General features: G+C 48.6%; 1 protein-coding gene and 1 long non-coding RNA gene across 4 annotated transcripts in view; one reads left to right on the top strand and one right to left on the bottom strand.

Annotated features, from left to right (window-relative positions):
• The window catches only part of LOC115085803, a 160,237-nt gene that overhangs the window by 40,748 nt on the left and 99,920 nt on the right, over window positions 1-19,569 (top strand). The window contains exon 2 of the long non-coding RNA XR_003854965.1: window positions 14,145-14,198. This is a non-coding gene — a long non-coding RNA (uncharacterized LOC115085803). The remainder of the gene's footprint in view (window positions 1-14,144; window positions 14,199-19,569) is intronic.
• KIFC2 (kinesin family member C2) overlaps window positions 1-19,569 on the bottom strand; it is a 147,215-nt gene that overhangs the window by 105,962 nt on the left and 21,684 nt on the right. The window contains exons 2-3 of one of the 3 annotated variants that reach the window (XM_029592229.1): window positions 15,273-15,448; window positions 3,351-3,622 (exon numbers count right to left, since the gene is read on the bottom strand). In XM_029592229.1, coding sequence (XP_029448089.1) covers window positions 3,351-3,622; window positions 15,273-15,296 — 296 coding nt within the window. In that variant the 5' untranslated portion in view covers window positions 15,297-15,448. The remainder of the gene's footprint in view (window positions 1-3,350; window positions 3,623-15,272; window positions 15,449-19,569) is intronic. The other 2 variants (XM_029592230.1, XM_029592231.1) reach the window with 2 other exon arrangements.

Genomic DNA, 19,569 nt, shown 5'->3' with positions numbered 1-19,569 from the left:
GTCCGATGGCTCTCCTCTCGAGATTTCGCCCTGATCAGCCAGTCGTCTAGGTAGGGATGGACCAGAATTCCTTCCCGTCTGAGTGCCGCTGCTACCACTACGACCACCTTGGTGAAGGTCCGCGGTGACGTGGCCAACCCGAAGGGCAGAGCCCGGAATTGGAAGTGGCGTCCTAGAACCTTGAAGCGTAGGTAGCGCTGATGATCCGGATGGATCGGGATATGCAGGTAGGCTTCCGACAAGTCTAATGCCGTGAGGAATTCCCCTGGATGTACTGCTGTCTTGACGGAGTGCAGAGTTTCCATGCGAAACCTTGGGACCCTTAAGTATCGATTGACTGACTTGAGGTCCAGTACAGGCCGAAAGGTGCCCCCTTTCTTGGGTACCATGAAATAAATGGAATAGTGTCCAGAATTCACTTCCCAGGCAGGTACTGGGATGATGGCTTTCAAGGACAGGAGCCTCGCCAGGGTAGCTTCCAATGCTGCCTTTTTGTGTGTGGGACAGGAAGATTCCACAAACTTGTCCGGAGGGAGGTGATGAAAGTCCAGATAATAGCCCTCTCGGATGATGGCGAGGACCCACTGGTCCGACGTGATCTCGACCCATCTGGAGTAGAAGAGGGTTAACCTGCCCCCTATGGCTCCGTCCCCCAGATGGATCGGCGGATTCTCATTGCGGGGCGCAGCCGGGACCTGAGCCCGGGCCTGCTCCCCTCTTGCGCTGCTTGGTCCGAAAGGACTGGTTCCTGGTCTGAGGACGAGGTGCCTGGTAGCGACTCCTGTAGGGAATGAAGCGCTGAGAGCTTCTACCCCTGGAGGGCCTTGGAAAGGCGCGCTGGTTCCTTCTGAACCGATCTTCTGGCAGTCGAGGTACTGGAGAGGCGCCCCAGGTGCTGGCCAGTTTATCAAGGTCGCTGCCGAACAGGAAAGAGCCCTTAAAGGGCAATCTGGTGAGGCGGGTCTTTGAAGGAGCATCGGCTGACCATTTCCGGATCCAGAGCTGCCTCCTGGCGGCTACGGAGGATGAGATCCCCTTAGCTGTTGTCCGGACCAGGTCTGATGCAGCATCCGTGAGGAACGAAAGAGCTGACTCCATGTCCGCTGCTGGAGCGTTGTTCCTGACCTGTGACAAACAGGAACGCGTCACCACTGTGCAGCAGGTTGCAATCCGCAAAGATAGAGCTGCCACCTCAAAGGTCTGTTTCAGAATGGTGTCCAGTCGCAGGTCATGAGGCTCTTTGAGGGCCGCCCCCCCTTCAACTGGAATGGTAGTGCGCTTGACCACAGCGCTAATCAAGGCGTCCACCTGAGGGCACGCCAGCAGCTCCTGGATAGCCGGCGCCAGTGGGTACATGCCCGTCAGGGCCCGGCCCCCTTTGAAGGCAGCCGCTGGTGCAGCCCATTCTAAATCTATCAGTTGTTGTGCTGCTTGCAAGAATGGAAAGTGGCGGGCTGTAGGACTAAGACCTTCCAGCAGGGGGTTCTGCGCAGAGGGTACCGAAGCGCTGGGACCTGTAATATCCAACGCCGCCAGACACTGAGACACCAGGTCGGAGAGATCCTCCTTAGGGAAGAACCGCCTCATGGTTCTATATGGCTCAATCCCTGGGGGAAGGTCCCCCTCGTCTGGGAGTTCGGATTCGTCCGGTGAAACCTCCTGGTCTGACTGATCCGGACTGTCCAGCGGCGGGAGGCCCCTATCCCGATAAAGGCGTGAGGGTCCAGGAACAGGATCCGCTGGAGCCGCCACCGCAGCGGCAGCCGCCGCCACAGTCGCAGCCACCGCAGGAACCGCAGAAACAGCAGGAACAACAGGGACAACCGGAACCGCAGGGCCTGGATGGGAAGCCGTTTGCATCTGTACAAAGGCATGAATCCCCTTAAAGAGATCCACCCAGGAAATTGAAGCAGCCTCTAATCGCCAGGGTACAAGATCCCCCGGGATTCCCGATTGGTCGAGACTGCCCGCTAAATCCGGGGTAGCCCTTGGGGAACTGTCAGCAAATCGTGGCTGAGACTGGTCCTGGCCCGAGGGTCCCACGGCCTCCTCACATTGGGCACATAGGGAGTCTGGCTCTTCACTGTGCGTGGCTCGAAGTTGTGCTTTGGAGATGGAAATTACTAAGTTGCTACGCTTCCTGTGGGAGTATATATACACCCATGCTGACGTCAGATCCGTCTCCAACTGCTAGGACGAGCACACTATACCCATTCGTTCTGAGTCCATCTGGCTACACGCCAGGAAATGGTCTATTACGAAACGATGTATTGAATGAAGGATTTAAATTTCATCAAATATGGGGCCCATACCTCGATTACAACCTGCTGGCGTCATCTTCACTGGGCTAGACTGGGATTGTCCTGCACACTATTCTGAGAGGATTCCACTGTGATTCTGGTTTAATGCTATTTCCTTGTTTTGATGTGTATGCCCGAAACTGGTTAAATAAAGTGTTACAAAAAAACAAAACAAAACAAGATAAAGGGGATGTAATAGCTGTCCTGTGAGGAGAGGCTACTCAGGCTGGGGCTCTTCAGCTGGGAAAAGAGACGGCCGAGAGGGGACAGGAGAGAAGTTTATAAAATAATGAAAGGGGTGGAACGGTTAAAATAAAGGACCTAGTGCTGGTATAATGAGGGAGATGATGATGGGAACAGAGAGGGAGTGAGATTGGGAATAGTTTAGCCTTTGATTGTACGCTGCCATTCTTACACGCTGTACTCCCACCTTGGTTGAATTTCTTATTCAAAAAGGCGGGTAAGAAATCCAGATATTTATTAAATTTATTTATTTGAGTTTTTTCTATACCGGCATTCGCGATGGGAATCGCATCATGCCGGTTTACAATTAACAAGGGGTGACAAAAGGAAAATTAATAAGAACATTAACAGGTGCTAAAAGAAAAAATAGCAGTCACATTAAAACAGGGACATAATACAATAGGCGATAGTAATTTAACAGTGAAAAATAAAAACCTGCCAATTTAAAAGAGATTGTAAAATTAAGGAATTGGCAAAGATGTTGATTACTCTGTTGGGTGGACTGAGTTAATTAAGGTGAATGAAGGTTAAGGTTAATTAAGGTTCAGTTAGTGTCTGGAAAGGCTTTCATAAATAACCAGGTTTTAAGTCTTTTTCTAAATGTTGGAAGGCTGGGTTCCTGTCTCAGTTCTGGTGGGATGGAGTTCCACAAAGTGGAAAAAGCCCTGTCTCTGAGAGTCATATGCTGAAAGGTTTTGGAAGGAGGAACCTGTAGTGAATCTCTGTAGGACTCTCTGATCGGTCTGGCGGAGGTATGTTTTTTAAATGGGATTTGAAGGTTAAGCGTTAAATAAGGTTAAATAAAACCTGCCTCGTTGCTCACCACTGTGCAGCTTCTCCACAACATTCTGCTGTTCGCAGATGATGCCTTCCAGGTTCTCGATGAGGCTCGCTTTGTCCCTCATCCGTTGCCTGTACGCCCTCTTCAGCACCCTCAGCTGCTTCTTACGGCGGCTCTCCTCTTGGTGCAGCTTGGCACGGTACTCCAGGGCTTTCTCCTGGAGCCGCTGCATCTGGGAGTAGTGCTCCAGGAACGAGATCAGATGAGACATCACGGAGACCAGAGGGGAGGCAGGGAGCTAAAACAAAAAACAAAAAACATACATACAAAGGCAACAACCAAACCAAAAGTAAACCATAAAATAATCAGTAATGACCAGGCAGAGGGATTTATGGGAAAAGCCAATGGTATTCGGTCAGTAATGGCAGAGGCACACGAGACAGAGGGTGTGGCAGGAGAGCAGGAAGAAAACATTTAGAAAGAAAGAGGAAGAGACAACGTTAGCCTTGCAGTTTCAGAATTAGGAAAGCAGATACATTAGCAATTACGGATAAGAAGAAACAGCCTCCCTCGACTCAATTCTTTAAGCAGGATATCTAGCTAAGAAACTGGATTCCTGGGCTCAATCCCGGGCAAATTTCTGCTCATGTACAGACAGACAGGCCGATGCAATACCAGCGCGTGAAAAACGTGCGTCCAACCTGGGCACACGATTTCTGAACGCGCGCACATCCACCGGTCCTGGGCGCTCGAAGCAATAGGCAAATGAGCTGCCACATTAAAAGGAACGTGCAATGGGTGATTTGGGCGTCCCCAGCGCTCTGCATCGGGCTGTGCGTGTAGAGCACAGAGCTCCCTCCCCACCACCGGCAGGGCTGTTCCTGACTGGTCCTTTTCACTGTCACAGGTCAGTGAAAGGTCTTGCAGGACAGCCTTCTGAAAGGGGATTGGTCCTTTCACTGACCTGTGACAGTGAATGGACCAATCAGCAGGAAGTGAAGGAGCGAACAAATGAATATTAAGTGCCTGACACTTCACTCACTGCCGGCAGGGGCTCCGATTGGGCCAGACCTTGGGATGCTGCTTTCTGAGGTTCCCCCTCAGAAGAAAGCAGGATTTTTTTTTTTTGATAAGCCCTTGAGCAGGACATAATTCTCCTTTCTGTGGTTCCTCCTATTTAGTATCACTAGGAAGTTAGTAGGAGGAATCATAGAAAGCAGGATTCTTTGGGTTTTTTTCGTCAGCCCTTGAGCGCCGCATGCTTTAATGCCCGCTCCCAGGCAGATGTTAAATTTGCAACATTAAAATGGGCTAACTGCGCAGCAATGTTTTGCATCGGGGGCAATATCTAATAGCCTCATCAACATGAAATTACATGGGATGAGTGCTATTAGCTACATGCTGGTTTGGACGTGCTAACCCCCTTATTGCGTCCAAGCACATGTAAAGCCATGCACTCAGCCGAGCACACTATATTGCATCGGCCTGAGAGACTGAAAGGTGCACCAGTAATGTCGTATAATGAGAAAGTGCCAGACCGCGGATGGATCAGTGTGGTAAAGATGAATTCCTAGATGTGCTGCTACTACTACTTAATCTTTCTATAGCGCTACACAACATTCGCAGCGCTGCACAAACATACAAAAAGACAGTCCCTGCGCCAAAGAGCTTGCAATCTAATAAGACAAACATACAGGACAAGAAACTTGATTAAAAGAAAGTTAAGACTAAAAGCAGACAATCAGGCATAGGATTTAAAAGTGGTTTCAAAAAGGAGAGTCTTAGGATGGGATTTAAACATGGCAAGAGAGGGAGCCTGACGCACCAGCTCATGAAGTCTATTCCAAGCACACGGCGCAGCCAGGTGGAAACCACAAAGTCGGGAATTGGCAGTGGTGGAGAAGGACTTGGATAGGAGTGACTTACCTGACAAGCGGAGTGCACGAGGAGGGGTGTAGAGAGATATGAGAGGAGAGGAAGTGAGGTGCTGCAGAAAGAAGGCATTTGTAGGTGAGAAAGAGGAGTTTGAACTGTTTGCGGGAGCAGATAGGGAGCCACTGCAGTGACTTCAGAAGAGCGGTTATGTGAGTGTAACGATTTTGGTGAAAGATAAGTCACGCAGTTGAATTTAGGACGGACTGTAGTGGAGAGAGATGGCTCGCTGGGAGACCTGTGAGGAGCAGGATGCAATAGTCTAAGCGGGAGGAGATGAGAGAGTGGATAAGGGTTCTGGTAGTGCATTCAGAAAGGAACAGACGGATTTTGGCAATGTTATAAAGAAATAAACGACATGCTTTAACAGTGTTTTGGATATGCGTAGAGAAGGAGCAAGAGGAGTTGAAGAGGATTCCTAGGTTACAGGTTGATCGGACAGGGATGACGCACATCCAAACCAGCATAGCTAATAGCACCCAGAAACAGAGAAAGGAGGAAGAGGGGAGGTGGGCTTGGGGGGAAAATAAGTAGCTCCATCTTGGCCAAGTTGCGTTTAAGGTGGCAGCGGGACATCCAGGCAGCAGTGTCAGACCAGCAGGCCGAGATCTGGTGTACAAAGGTAGATCTGGGAGTCATCAGCATAAAAATGGTATTGAAAGCCATGAGAGGAAATTTAATGCCTGTATACTGAGGTCCTCTGATCCACTTCTACTCGCTTTCGTGACCGTACACAGAAAAGTATGAATGCCAATAGTTATTCCAGCTCGAATACACTTATGAAACTCCTTCCAAAGGATAAATATGAGGAAGAATGGACAGACAAGATGGATGACTGGAAAAACTGATGAAATAGAAGGCTGGTAGATATGTAATGAGTGAATGTATAAAGAGCTTGAATGTTATTCTAATGAGTAAAGATGGACTGGATGGGAAAAGAATGTATGACTTGATAAGTGTTTTATGGAAGGGTAAATGGATGACAGATAAAAATATCGATGAGAAATGGATATTGTTAGGATTTGCAACTCGCGGGAAGGGCCTCGCAAGCCGCTGGACTCACCCCCAATGCCGCCAGACTCCAGCGTGGCATAAATGCCGCCGAGCACGGCCTACCACACCGCCATGCCGCTGACATCTGGGCCCCCCCTAGGGTGCGCATACACAACTCCCAACTTTAAAGGGAAAATCCCCGCAGCTTCCTCTGATGATGCCAGCAGGTCTGTCCTACTTAAGGGCCCCTTTGACTGCTTGCCAGCACCTCAACAACATAGTAACATAGTAATGACAACAGAAAAGGAACAAATGGTTCATCCACTCTGCCCAGCAAACTTATGGTACTATCTGCTGCACCGTGCAGGTTACCCCCACGTTTCTCTTAAGGGTAGCAGCTGCTGCTCCGTGCAGTTATTCCCAAGTCTTATGATAACCCATAAAAAATGTACTGCTAGCAACATTTTTACTGGGTGATGAACCTTCTTGAAAATTCAGACAGTGCTGATGTGTTTTGCTTATGGACTTCGCCTTAGCAGCAGTCCTGTGCTTTTTCCTTTACGTCTGTTTATCAGTACCCAGCCCGTAAAAGCCAGGGCCTGTGTTGATTGTCGTCTGAATCCAATTCCTCTTCCACCACCACCGCCATCAAAGCGGAGAGTGATGTTGTAGATATATCAAAAGCATCAAGGCTTATTGGTTAAGGGTAGTAATCCCTTGCTTTCTGTTAAGAGTAATAACTGCTACTCCGTGCAGGTTAGCCCCATGCTTATCAGTTCCACAGACCATAAAAGTCGGGGCCTTCATTGATTGTTGTCTGAATCCAACTCCCCTTTCCCCATGACATTTTTCCAATGGGTCGCCTGCTGAAGCAGTGGGTGTTGCTAGTGTTCCTGGATCCTGTCATCCTGCATTCCCAATTCATATCTCGTTCAGCCTTGCCTTCCTGCCTTCTCCATCCTGCCTTGTCCTGCTTTGTCTTATTCCTCTCATCCTTGTCCTCCCTTGGCCTGACTCTCCAGATCTTAACCTTCTGCTTGGACCTGACCAAGTTTTGCCTGCCACCTGGACCTGACCTCTTGCTTGGACCTGACCATGTCTGTTCTCAGCTTGCCCCAACCTTGTCTTCACCTGTCTGCTGCCTGCCCTGACCTCAGTGTGCTATCGGGCTCTTGCTCTTGCAGAGGCCCTAGAGACCCACCTAAGACCTGCTGGCCACCATAACCCAAAGGCTCAAACTGCGGGAGAGGCGGCTGGTATAGGTGAAGCTCCAGTCTGTCCCTCTATAGGGCGTGTTCACCAGCTGCCAGCATAGGGCTTGTAGATTCACCTACGAGGCTGCATCAACCACACCATAACACCAAGGGCTTACGCCAGCCTTTACAGATACAGTATATAGAAGATGGTAATGAATAAATTATATTTGGTATATTGTAAATGAGTGATGAATGGATTAACAGATGATGGCTATATTGTAGAAACATGAATGACTGTATAGTAAATGTCATATGAATGAATATATTATAGATAGGTGATGACCGATGTTTGAATATTTTGTAGATGGATGGGTGGAGGATATATAATGGATAATGGATAAATGAATGGATGAATCCATTATATACTGTTGATGGTATCAGCCCTTCCTTCTCTTGCCGGTGTCAATTGCTGGCAGCTTCCGACTGCCCTGTCTTTTACGATTCTGACTGTAAATGTGTCTGTTCCTTTTTCAGTTCCAGTTAGTTTCTGTGCAACTTCTGTGATTTAAAGTTACTTTCATTTAATTATCTGATTTGATTTCTTACACTTGTGCTCCTTTGCGAATTCTGGGATTTTTTGGTGCTTGATGGGAATTGAAGTCTGAGCTTGGCATTCCTTCCTGTTGAGTTCAGTACCTGTCTGTGCTAGGGTGATGTCACCCTGTCTGCTCAGACTGGGATAGCCCGCCCAATGTCCTTTACAGATAAAGCTCCAGTCTGTCCCTGGCCATGGGATTTAAACAAATCATAGACAGCCCCACCCATAATGCAGGTCACACCCTTGATTTAATTTTTATAAATTCCCTTATCACTCAGGCAATACCCCCCACCTGCATTCCTGTTCCCTGGTCAGACCACTCAATTATAAACGCCAATCTCACTGTAAAAGAAAAACTGACCCCCTCTCCTGTTCATAAGACTATGTTTCACTTTAGAAAATCTTGCTCCATGGAAGACCTTAGCTCCCATCTCTGGAATGACTTACACAATCTAGACCTTACTAACGCCGACTCAGCCCTAACCTCCTGGTTAAATATTACCAATACTATCACCAACAAAATTTGCCCCCTAATGGTGAAAGAACTCAACCCTACCCACAACACCAAAAAACCCTGGTATACTCCAGAATTAAAAACACTAAAACTAGAGCTAAGACATAAAGAAAAGAACTGGCGTAAAGATCCCTCCCTTAATCTCTTGAACGCTTATAAATCATCCCTGCACAACTACAGGACAACGATCCTCCGAACAAAAAGAGATTTTTATGCCCTCAAAATTCACAACTTCCAATATGATGCAAAGGCACTCTTCTCTTATGTATCAGAACTGACAAAAACCTCTCCACCCACCATCCTTGACAACGAAGCCCTTACTAAATGCAAAGAACTTGCAATCTTTTTCCAAAAAAAATCTCCAAGCTACTGTCTCATTTCAACACCACTCCCTCACCCCCATACACCACCCCCTTCAACCCAAGAGCTACCCTTGACTCCTTCGAACTTACTTCCTCCCTAGAAATTGAATCCCTCCTTAACATGAAACCATCCTCACACCCTTCCGACCCCATCCCTACAAAAGCACTTCTCACCATACCAAAGATAATTGCCAAACCCCTGGATGAAATCATCAACTGTTCCCTCACTCATGGAATAGTCCCCAATGCATTAAAACAAGCCATCCTTAAACCCATCTTGAAAAAACCTAACCGTGACCCAGGAGAACCATCCAACCTCCGACCTATCTCAAATTTACCATTTATCACGAAACTCTTGGAAAGATTAGTCAACACCCAACTCACTGAATACCTTGACAAACACAATATTCTCTACCCATCCCAATTTGGTTTCCGGAAATTCCTAAACACGGAAATCCTCCTAATTTCACTCTCAGATACCCTCCTCAAGGGATTAGATAAGGGCCAACCTTACAAACTTGCACTACTTGATATCTCATCCACATTCGATACCGTAAATCACTCCATCCTCCTAAACCGCCTTACCGACATAGGCATCTCAGGAACTGTCCTCCGCTGGTTCGAATCCTTCCTGAACAACAGATACTATAAGGTCAGAATAAACAACAAGGAATCCTCTCCCATCAGTTTAACTCAAGGGGTTCCCCAAGGCTCTTCTCTCTCCCCCACCCTTTTCAATATCTACCTCTTACCCCTCTGCCAGCTCCTCGCAGACTTAAACCTGACTCACTTTGCATACGCTGACGATGTTCAAATACTTATCCCCATAACAGAGTCTCTCCCCAAATCGCTTACGTTTTGGGACAACTGCCTTCATTTTATTAACCTCCTCCTTACCAGCCTCAACCTGGCTCTGAACACAGCCAAAACTGATCTCCTCTTTATCTCACCCAATTACAACAACCTCTCCCGCATTAAGCCCTCCACCTCCACGATCTTACAAGTGAGAAATCTCAGCGTGGTCCTCGACAGCCAGCTAAACCTAAAAAAATTCGTTAACACCACAACAAAAGACTGTTTCTTTAAACTCCAAGCCGTGAAAAAATGTAGACCCCTCCTTCACTTCCATGATTTTTGCACAGTCCTCCAAGCCACCCTATTCTCAAAAATTGACTATTGTAACACCCTCCTTCTAGGCCTCCCCTCAACCACCACGAAACCCCTACAAATGCTCCAAAATGCAGCTGCCAGAATCCTGACCAATACATGCCGAACAGACCACATTACCCCTATCCTCAAAGATCTCTACTGGCTCCCTATCCTCTTTAGAATTCTATATAAGAGTCTTTCCATCATTCACAAGACCCTACACAACCAGCAGTCACTCTGGCTAAAAGACTCTCTGCGATTCCACACATCTAAAAGACCAGTCAGAACTGCCTACAAAAGTTCTCTTCATATCCCCCCAGCCAAACTCATTCATCATACCTCCACCAAAGAAAGAGCCTTCTCCCTAGCAGGGCCATCACTATGGAACTCCATGCCCCCTGAGTTACGCCAGGAGCACTGCCCCATTACCTTTAAAAAAAAACTTAAGACCTGGCTGTTTAAACAAGCCTTCCCTTAGTTACAGACTCTATTCTTGACCTACCCTTCCACCTCATGCTTCTCCTCTTCGGATTGCTCCCCATAAAGATACTACCTGTTGCGGTCCCGACTGCTTCCCTTCTGTTAGGGCTCAGGCCCGCCTACCTCCGCTTCAGTAGTCGCCGCATTCCGCCCGCTCCGGACCCCGGGGGCTTCTCTCACTCCACGTGGCGGCCGCCATTACGGGCCTGCTTCCCTCCGGTCTCGCGCGCGAGGACGTCCATCTTGAGCGCCCAGCTCCCGGAAGCCCGGCCCTGCCCTCGCGGCTGACGTCACACCCAATTCCCGATATAACCGGCGTTCAGACTCTCTCTCAACGCCTTGCAACGAGGTTCACAACTTCTTAGTTGCTTCCAGTTGCATTCCTGTTGATCTCCACGTTGCCTGCTTCTGATTCCGGTTTGCTTCTGACTCTGCTTCAGCCCGCTGCCTGCCTCTGACTCCGGTTTGCTTCTGACTCCGCTTCAGCCCGCTGCCTGCCTCTGACTCCGGTTTGCTTCTGACTCCGCTTCAGCTTGCTGCCTGCCTCTGACCCCGCTTCAGCCTGCAGCCTGCCTCTGATTCCGGTTTGCTTCTGACTCCGCTTCAGCCTGCAGGCTGCCTCCGACTCCGGTTTGCTTCTGACTCCGCTTCAGCCTGCAGCCTGCCTCCGACTCCGGTTTGCTTCTGACTCAGCTTCAGCCTGCAGCCTGCCTCCGACTCCGGTTTGCTTCTGACTCCGCTTCAGCCTGCAGCCTGCCTCCGACTCTGGTTTGCTTCTGACTCCGCTTCAGCCTGCAGCCTGCCTCCGACTCCGGTTTGCTTCTGACCCCGCTTCAGCCTGCAGCCTGCCTCCGATTCCGGTTTGCTTCTGACTCCGCTTCAGCCTGCAGCCTGCCTCCGACTCCGGTTTGCTTCTGACTCCGCTTCAGCCTGCAGCCTGCCTCCGACTCCGGTTTGCTTCTGACTCCGCTTCAGCCTGCAGCCTGCCTCCGACTCCGGTTTGCTTCTGACTCCGCTTCAGCCTGCAGCCTGCCTCTCACTCCGGTTTGCTTCTGACTCCACTTCAGCCTGCAGCCTGCCTCCGACTCCGGTTTGCTTCTGACTCCGCTTCAGCCTGCAGCCTGCCTCCGACTCCGGTTTGCTTTTGACTCCGCTTCAGCCTGCAGCCTGCCTCCGACTCCGGTTTGCTTCTGACTCCGCTTCAGCCTGCAGCCTGCCTCTGATTCCGGTTTGCCTCTGACCCCGCTTCAGCCTGCAGCCTGCCTCTGACTCCGGTTTGCTTCTGACTCTGCTTCAGCCTGCAGCCTGCCTCTGACTCCGGTTTGCTTCTGACTCCGCTTCAGCCCGCTGCCTGCCTCTGACTCCGCTTCAGCCCGCTGCCTGCCTCTGACTCCGGTTTGCTTCTGACTCCGCTTCAGCTTGCTGCCTGCCTCTGACCCCGCTTCAGCCTGCAGCCTGCCTCTGATTCCGGTTTGCTTCTGACTCCGCTTCAGCCTGCAGCCTGCCTCCGACTCCGGTTTGCTTCTGATTCCGCTTCAGCCTGCAGCCTGCCTCCGACTCCGGTTTGCTTCTGACTCCGCTTCAGCCTGCAGCCTGCCTCCGACTCCGGTTTGCTTCTGACTCCGCTTCAGCCTGCAGCCTGCCTCCGACTCCGGTTTGCTTCTGACTCCGCTTCAGCCTGCAGCCTGCCTCCGACTCCGGTTTGCTTCTGACCCCGCTTCAGCCTGCAGCCTGCCTCTGATTCCGGTTTGCTTCTGACTCCGCTTCAGCCTGCAGCCTGCCTCCGACTCCGGTTTGCTTCTGACTCCGCTTCAGCCTGCAGCCTGCCTCCGACTCCGGTTTGCTTCTGACTCCGCTTCAGCCTGCAGCCTGCCTCCGACTCCGGTTTGCTTCTGACTCCGCTTCAGCCTGCAGCCTGCCTCCGACTCCGGTTTGCTTCTGACTCCGCTTCAGCCTGCAGCCTGCCTCCGACTCCGGTTTGCTTCTGACTCCGCTTCAGCCTGCAGCCTGCCTCTGATTCCGGTTTGCCTCTGACCCCGCTTCAGCCTGCAGCCTGCCTCTGATTCCGGTTTGCTTCTGACTCCGCTTCAGCCTGCAGCCTGCCTCTGACTCCGGTTTGCTTCTGACTCCGCTTCAGCCTGCAGCCTGCCTCCGACTCCGGTTTGCTTCTGACTCCGCTTCAGCCTGCAGCCTGCCTCCGACTCCGGTTTGTTTCTGACCCCGCTTCAGCCTGCAGCCTGCTTCAGACTCAGGTTTGCTTCTGACCCCGCTTCAGCCCACTGCCTGCCTCTGACTCCGGTTTGCTACAGACTCCGCAGCCGCCCGCTGCCCTGCCTTCAGCCGGCCCTCGGCTCTGCGCAGCCGGCCCCCAGCCTTCCGGGTACCTTGGACTTCCTATTCACTCTGCCTGCTCCGGTCCCGGCCTACGCCCCACCACAGCCTTCTGGACATTCTGCAAACAGCTCCCAGTCCCAAGGACCCGGGACCCTACGGGCTCCTCCCGGGGGGTCCCTGGTTCCTGGGTGAACCCTTCCAGCTTGTGGCTCCGTCTCCCGGCCTACCCTGTCTCCCTAGGTAGGTCGGCCCAAGGGTCCACTATCCTCTCCAGCAGCATCAAACTGCAACACTACCTAGGGTTAAATATTCTACCTCACTGTTATATTACCTGCTGCAGAAACTGTGATCTCTTAATTATGCTTTCCCTCTAATACGTCTATCTCACACGTTTGCTTCCCCCTAATGATGTATCTATGTTATAAATGCATTTTACAATTATGTATGGTATAAATATATCATACCTCTAACTATCTAGAAACCTTCTGTACCCCCATTAATTCACAGCTCCTTACAGCCAACAGTCAATTATGTTATAAGTTATAAATTCTGTGTTATATGCTAAATCAACGGTAGCTTGACTTGACCTTCTTTGCCTTTCCTGTGTTTTCTGTTATCCCAGTTCCATGACCCCTGTTCTATGTAACTTAACCTTCTTGCTAATATGTTACTACCCTTGTTCTATGTAAACCAATATGATATGTCTACATGAATGTCGGTATAGAAAAGTTTCAAATAAATAAAAATAAAATAAATGATGGCTATATTGTGGAAGGGTAATGGATATGCTGTAGATGAGTCATGGGTGGATGGAAAGATGTTTAATATATGGACTGGTTTATGGATGTTTATGCTGTAGATGTGTGAAGGATGAATGACTAAATGAAATATGTTGTAGAGGATTGTTGGATATTACTATTGCTATTATTACATTTCTTTATTGCATTCCATACCATAGATGGAAAAAGCATACATAGATGAATAAGGGAATTTATGGATGTGATTACATGAGGATGAAGTCATTAGTCAGTTTGGTTCAGTTTTGACTAGTTGTCTCTGCAAAAAAAAAACAAAACCCTTCCAGCCATATATTTCTCCACCATACGTATTAATATCTCATCTACAGTATTAATGAAGGAATCCAATTTTCTTTTTAAAATGATCATTTGTGGCGTGTGTGTGTTTGTATATATATTGATAATTCTATCACCTGCTCAATCTTATATTTTGCTTAAATATATTATCAATCTTATATTTTGCAGTTATATTTCCCAGCTCCACTACACCATCTGACACTGTAAAGAACCTCAAGACAGGTCAGCAATGTTCCCCTGATAATCTGCTTACATAAATTGCAAATTATCATGTTTTTCACTGCCAAACAACCACAGATATTATCTCATATTGCTCTATTCTCATATAATCGCCTGTTACATGTTTGACTACCAACCTTTACTGTTTCTGTTATTTAAAGGTTCTATGTCATTATGAGTTTAAATGTATAATATCCAAGTTCTTTATTTCCTGTTCTCTGTAAGACTCAAGTCAGTCATTTCAATAGTTGTATGTAAACCGAAGTGCTTAGTGATTTTGTCTCTAGAACCTCGGTATATAAAAAAATGTTAAATAAATAAATAAATAATAACGATAATAATAATACTAATTGCTAAAGGATAGGTGGATGTACCATGCATGGGCAGATGAACTGTAGAAATGATGAATGGAAAATAAATGAACTGAGCAATTAAGGCTGATAGATGGAGATTCTTGAGGGATATACTAAGAGCTGATGTGTGGATGAATAAATAGATACTATAAGAGCTGATGGGCGGATGCATACATGGATGAATACATAGATATCGTAAGAACTGATGGGCAGATGAATACATAGATATCATAAGAGCTTATGGCTGGATGAATACATAGATATCGTAAGAGCTGATGGGAGGATGAATACATAGATATCATAAGAGCTTATGGCTGGATGAATACATAGATATCGTAAGAGCTGATGGGAGGATGAATACATAGATATCGTAAGAGCTGATGGGAGGATAAATACATAGATATTGTAAGAGCTGATGGGAGGATGAATACATAGATATCATAAGAGCTTATGGCTGGATGAATACATAGATATCGTAAGAGCTGATGGGCGGATGAATACATAGATATTGTAAGAGCTGATGGGAGGATGAATACATAGATATCATAAGAGCTTATGGCTGGATGAATACATAGATATCGTAAGAGCTGATGGGCGGATGAATACATAGATATCGTAAGAGCTGATGGGAGGATAAATACATAGATATTGTAAGAGCTGATGGGTAGATGAATACATAGATATTGGACTTGAGGAGTCAGACAGAAGTAAGCGACATACTTGCCTTCCCACTCACATTCTTCTCCATTGCTGACAAAGGTTTTCCCCTTGCTGCCTCCTGTTTGAAGGACAGGAATTCCGTGAGAGGAGTGGTGGCATCTCCTAAAGCCCCATGTCCAAACTCTTCCTCCTCCTCCTCCTCCTCGTCTGTACCACTTCCTCTGTCACTTTCCGAGCTACCTACCAAAGGAAAGGACAATACAAACAGCCGGTCAGAACAGGGTATTACCCAACCACAGAATAAAACTGGGTCTTACCCCTATGTGCAAATGGATCGGGAGCATCAGTCCTACGTATCTGCTTTTTCTTTTGATTTGTAAACTTATTTCTTTAATAGAGTGTATCAAAGTCCTATGTAATAAGACCTCTCTTCTCTGGTATGGAATATCCAATAATCCATCTTGTTTTATCAAACAGTAATATGAACCCCACCCCTGATAATTATATTCAAGACCAATTAGATCCCAAAGATGGGACCCATGTGGTCTCAAAAGCTCATGCGCAACTGCTTCTGTTAGTCTGAGGAGAGTCAACCACTAGCCAAAAAGCCCTTCTCAATTATACACAGACTATGTGAACATACAACTGAATAGATGTGGACTCCTGAAACAATTTAAGTTTCAAATGTATCAAGTGTACTCACACACACTCTGACAAACATCGTGCTAGACACCACAGGAAAATTAGTTCTTACCTGTAAATTTTCGTTCCTGTAGTACCAAGGATCAGTCCAGACTGCTGGGTTACGCCTCCCTTCCTGCAGATGGAGTCACAGAGAAACTGAAAAGCACCTCCCACATAACCAGGGGTGCCACCTGCGATCCCTCAGTATTATCGATATCAAAGCAGAATGAATGGCTGTTGCTATAATTTATTTTTTTTTATAGTGTATTATGCGCAAACACGCTTTATCAACCAGTGACTAGATCAAGTTAAAACTAAACCTACTAAAAAGGTAGAACGTGCAAGAAGAACAATCTGACCTAAAGTGGTTCTGCCAAAAATGAACTGACTTGCGTCATAACCTGTCAAGAGAATATGAACAGCTGACTGGACTCTCCTGTGTACGGGCGGGCGTCTCGACTGATCCTTGGTACTACAGGAATGAAAATTAACAGGTAAGAACTAATTTTCCATTCCCTGTACGTACCAGGATCAGTCCAGACTGCTGGGATGTACCCAAGCTGCCCTAAATGGGGTGGGACCTGGAGAGTCCCACGCGAAGCACACTGCTGCCAAAGGAATCCACCTTCAGATCCCGTACATCCAAACGGTAATGTTTAGCAAACGTGTGCAAGGATTTCCATGTGGCCGCCCGACAAATCTCTTGTGGCGAGACACATTGGCTTTCTGCCCATGAAGCCGCTTGGGACCTAAGAGAATGCGCCTTAAGGCCTTCCAGTACTGGACGCCCGTGACATATGTAAGTGGAAGCAATAGCGTCCTTCAACCATCGGGCGATAGTAGTTTTAGAAGCCTTAGCCCCTTTCTTAGGACCGCTCCACAGAACAAAGAGGTGATTAGACAATCAAAACTGATTAGTAACCTCCAAGTATCACAAGAGGACCCAACGGACATCCAACCTCCTCAGATCCTTATCTTCATCAGAAAATGCCGGTAACTCAACTGACTGGTTGACATGAAAAGCCGAGACTACCTTGGGCAGAAAGGAGGGTACTGTGTGAAGAGAAATACCCGAATCAGAAATATGCAAAAAAGGCTCTTGACAGGACAAGGCTTGGAGCTCTGAAACCCGCCGAGCTGAACAGATAGCCACAAGAAATACCGCTTTAAGCGTTAAGTCCTTAATTGTCGCTCGCTTCAAGGGCTCAAAAGGAGGCCCGCAAAGACAACGAAGCGCCAAATTCAAACTCCAGGCCGGACAAACCGCGCACACTGGTGGTTTCAAGTGCTTGGCCCCCTTCAAAAACCGTATCACGTCCGGGTGCGCCGCAATGGAAATACCCTCAATGTTACCACAAAGGCTGCCCAAGGCTGAAACCTGAACTCTGAGCAAACTATAAGACAGACCCTTCCGTAAGCCATCTTGTAAAAATGACAGGATGTGAACAATAGTGGCCCGTCGCGGTGACAAGCTCAACCCGCGACACCAAGAATCAAAGACTTTCCATACTCGAATGTAGGTAATAGAAGTAGATGTTTTCCTGGCACACAGAAGAGTAGAAATAACTGCCTCCGAGTAACCCTTTTTTCTTAACAGCCTCCTTTCATAAGCCAGGCCGCTAGACAGAATCGATCGGCCTGCTCTAAAAATACTGGACCCTGCCTTAGAAGGTTGGGCAGGTGACTGAAGAGTATCGGACCGTCCACTGCTAGATTGATCAGATCGGCGAACCATGGTCTTCGGGGCCACTCAGGAGCCACTAGAATCACTGGACCCTGGTGAGACTCCATGGCCGCAATATCTTTCCGATTAGCGGCCATGGAGGAAACACATAGAGGAGAATGTGCGGCGGCCAAGGAAAAACCAGAGCATCCACTCCTTTGGACCCATGGGCCCTTCTGCGACTGAAGAAGCAAGCCGCCTTTGCGTTCAGACGAGTCGCCATCAGGTCCAGGTGGGGGGACCCCATCGTCTCGAGACCATTCGCATCGCTTCCTCCGACAGTTCCCATTCCCCGGGATCCAATTGCTGTTGGCTGAGGAAGTCCGCCTGAACTTTGTCGACCCCGGCTATGTGAGACACCGCAATCCGGTCCAGGTGACGCTCTGCCCAGCTCATTAGTTTGTCAGCCTTGTCGGTCACGGGACAACTTTTGGTGCCTACTTGTCTGTTTATGTAGGCCACCGTGGTCGCATTGTCGGAGAGAATCCGTACCGCTTTTTCGCGTAACATTGGTAAGAAGTGTTGTAGAACTAGTCGGACCGCCCTGGTCTCCAATCTGTTGATGGACCACTTCACCTGCAATGGAGTCCAAAGACCCTGAGCTGACCTTGACCGGCACACTGCCCCCCAGCCGGAGAGGCTGGCATCGGTTGTTACAACTACCCATTGGGGGCTCTCGAGGTTCACCCCCTCAGTAAGTGATCCGGAGTGAGCCACCAGTCAAGACTGGATCTGGCAGGTTCAAGCAGTGGCAAGGGGATCTGGTACTCTTCTGATTTGGGATCCCAATGAGACAGCAGTGCTCTCTGTAAAGGTCTCATATGCACGAAAGCCCAAGGAACTAGCTCCAGGGTAGATGCCATAAACCCAAGAACATGTAAATAGTCCCATACCACTGGGGAGGGGAGTGACAGCAGTCACTGCACCTGAGATATCAACCTGTCCATGCAATTGAGGGGTAATGAGACTTTGCCTGCAAACGTATCGAATCGAGCCCCCAAGAACTCTATCACCTGGGTTGGGATCAACTGGCTCTTGGCATACTTGACAACCCAGCCCAGAGACCGCAGTCGACACATGACCGAACGAACCGCCGCCCTGCAGAGTTCCTCCGATTTTGCTTGAATGAGCCAGTCGTCCAAGTAGGGATGTACTAGAATCCCTTCTCATTGTAAGCTCACCGCCACCACCACCAGCACCTTGGTGAACACGCGGGGTGCAGTCACCAGCCCAAAGGGTAGGGCACAAAACTGATAGTGTTGTTCCATGATCATGAATCTCAGAAACTGCTGATGATGTTCTTGGATTCCTATGTGGAGATAAGCTTCCGTCTGGTCCAAAGAAGCCAAAAACCCACCTTTGTGGACCGCCGCAATGACTGATCTCAACGTTTCCATACATAAACGAGGCACCCGCAAAGCCTTGTTAACCTGTTTGAGGTCCAAAATTGGTCGAAAAGTTCCATCCTTCTTGGGTACCATGAAATAGATGGAGTAACGACCGGTCCGGTGTTCTGATTGAGGAACTAGAACAATGGCTCCCTGAGCCTTCAACCGAGCTAGGGTCTGAAGAACCACCTGCTGCTTCTGCGGTGGTCCGCAAGGAGACACCAGGAAGAGATCCCAGAGGGGATGAGCAAAATCCAAAGCAAAACCGTGACTTATAATATCTAGTACCCACTGATCAGAGGTAATTTTGACCCATTCCTCGTGAAACTGGGATAGTCGATCCCCGATCTTCGGTATGGAGGAATGGGCCGGCGTCCCTTCATTGTGTTGGCTTGCTGTTGTGTGTGAAGGCATGGGTCCCGGCACGCTGAGGCCGCCTGCCCTGAAAGGAATACGACCACGACTGTGCTCTCGAAGCTGATTGCCTAGGGGCATAGCTCGATGCACCCCTACCAGATCAGAAACGACGCTGCCCCCTAAAGCGGCCCCTGTAGCTACCCGGTGAG

Source organism: Rhinatrema bivittatum, chromosome 2, assembly GCF_901001135.1.
Source record: "Rhinatrema bivittatum chromosome 2, aRhiBiv1.1, whole genome shotgun sequence".
In the NCBI taxonomy this organism is placed as follows: Eukaryota; Metazoa; Chordata; class Amphibia; order Gymnophiona; family Rhinatrematidae; genus Rhinatrema; species Rhinatrema bivittatum.
This window is presented reverse-complemented; position numbering and strand designations above follow the sequence as displayed.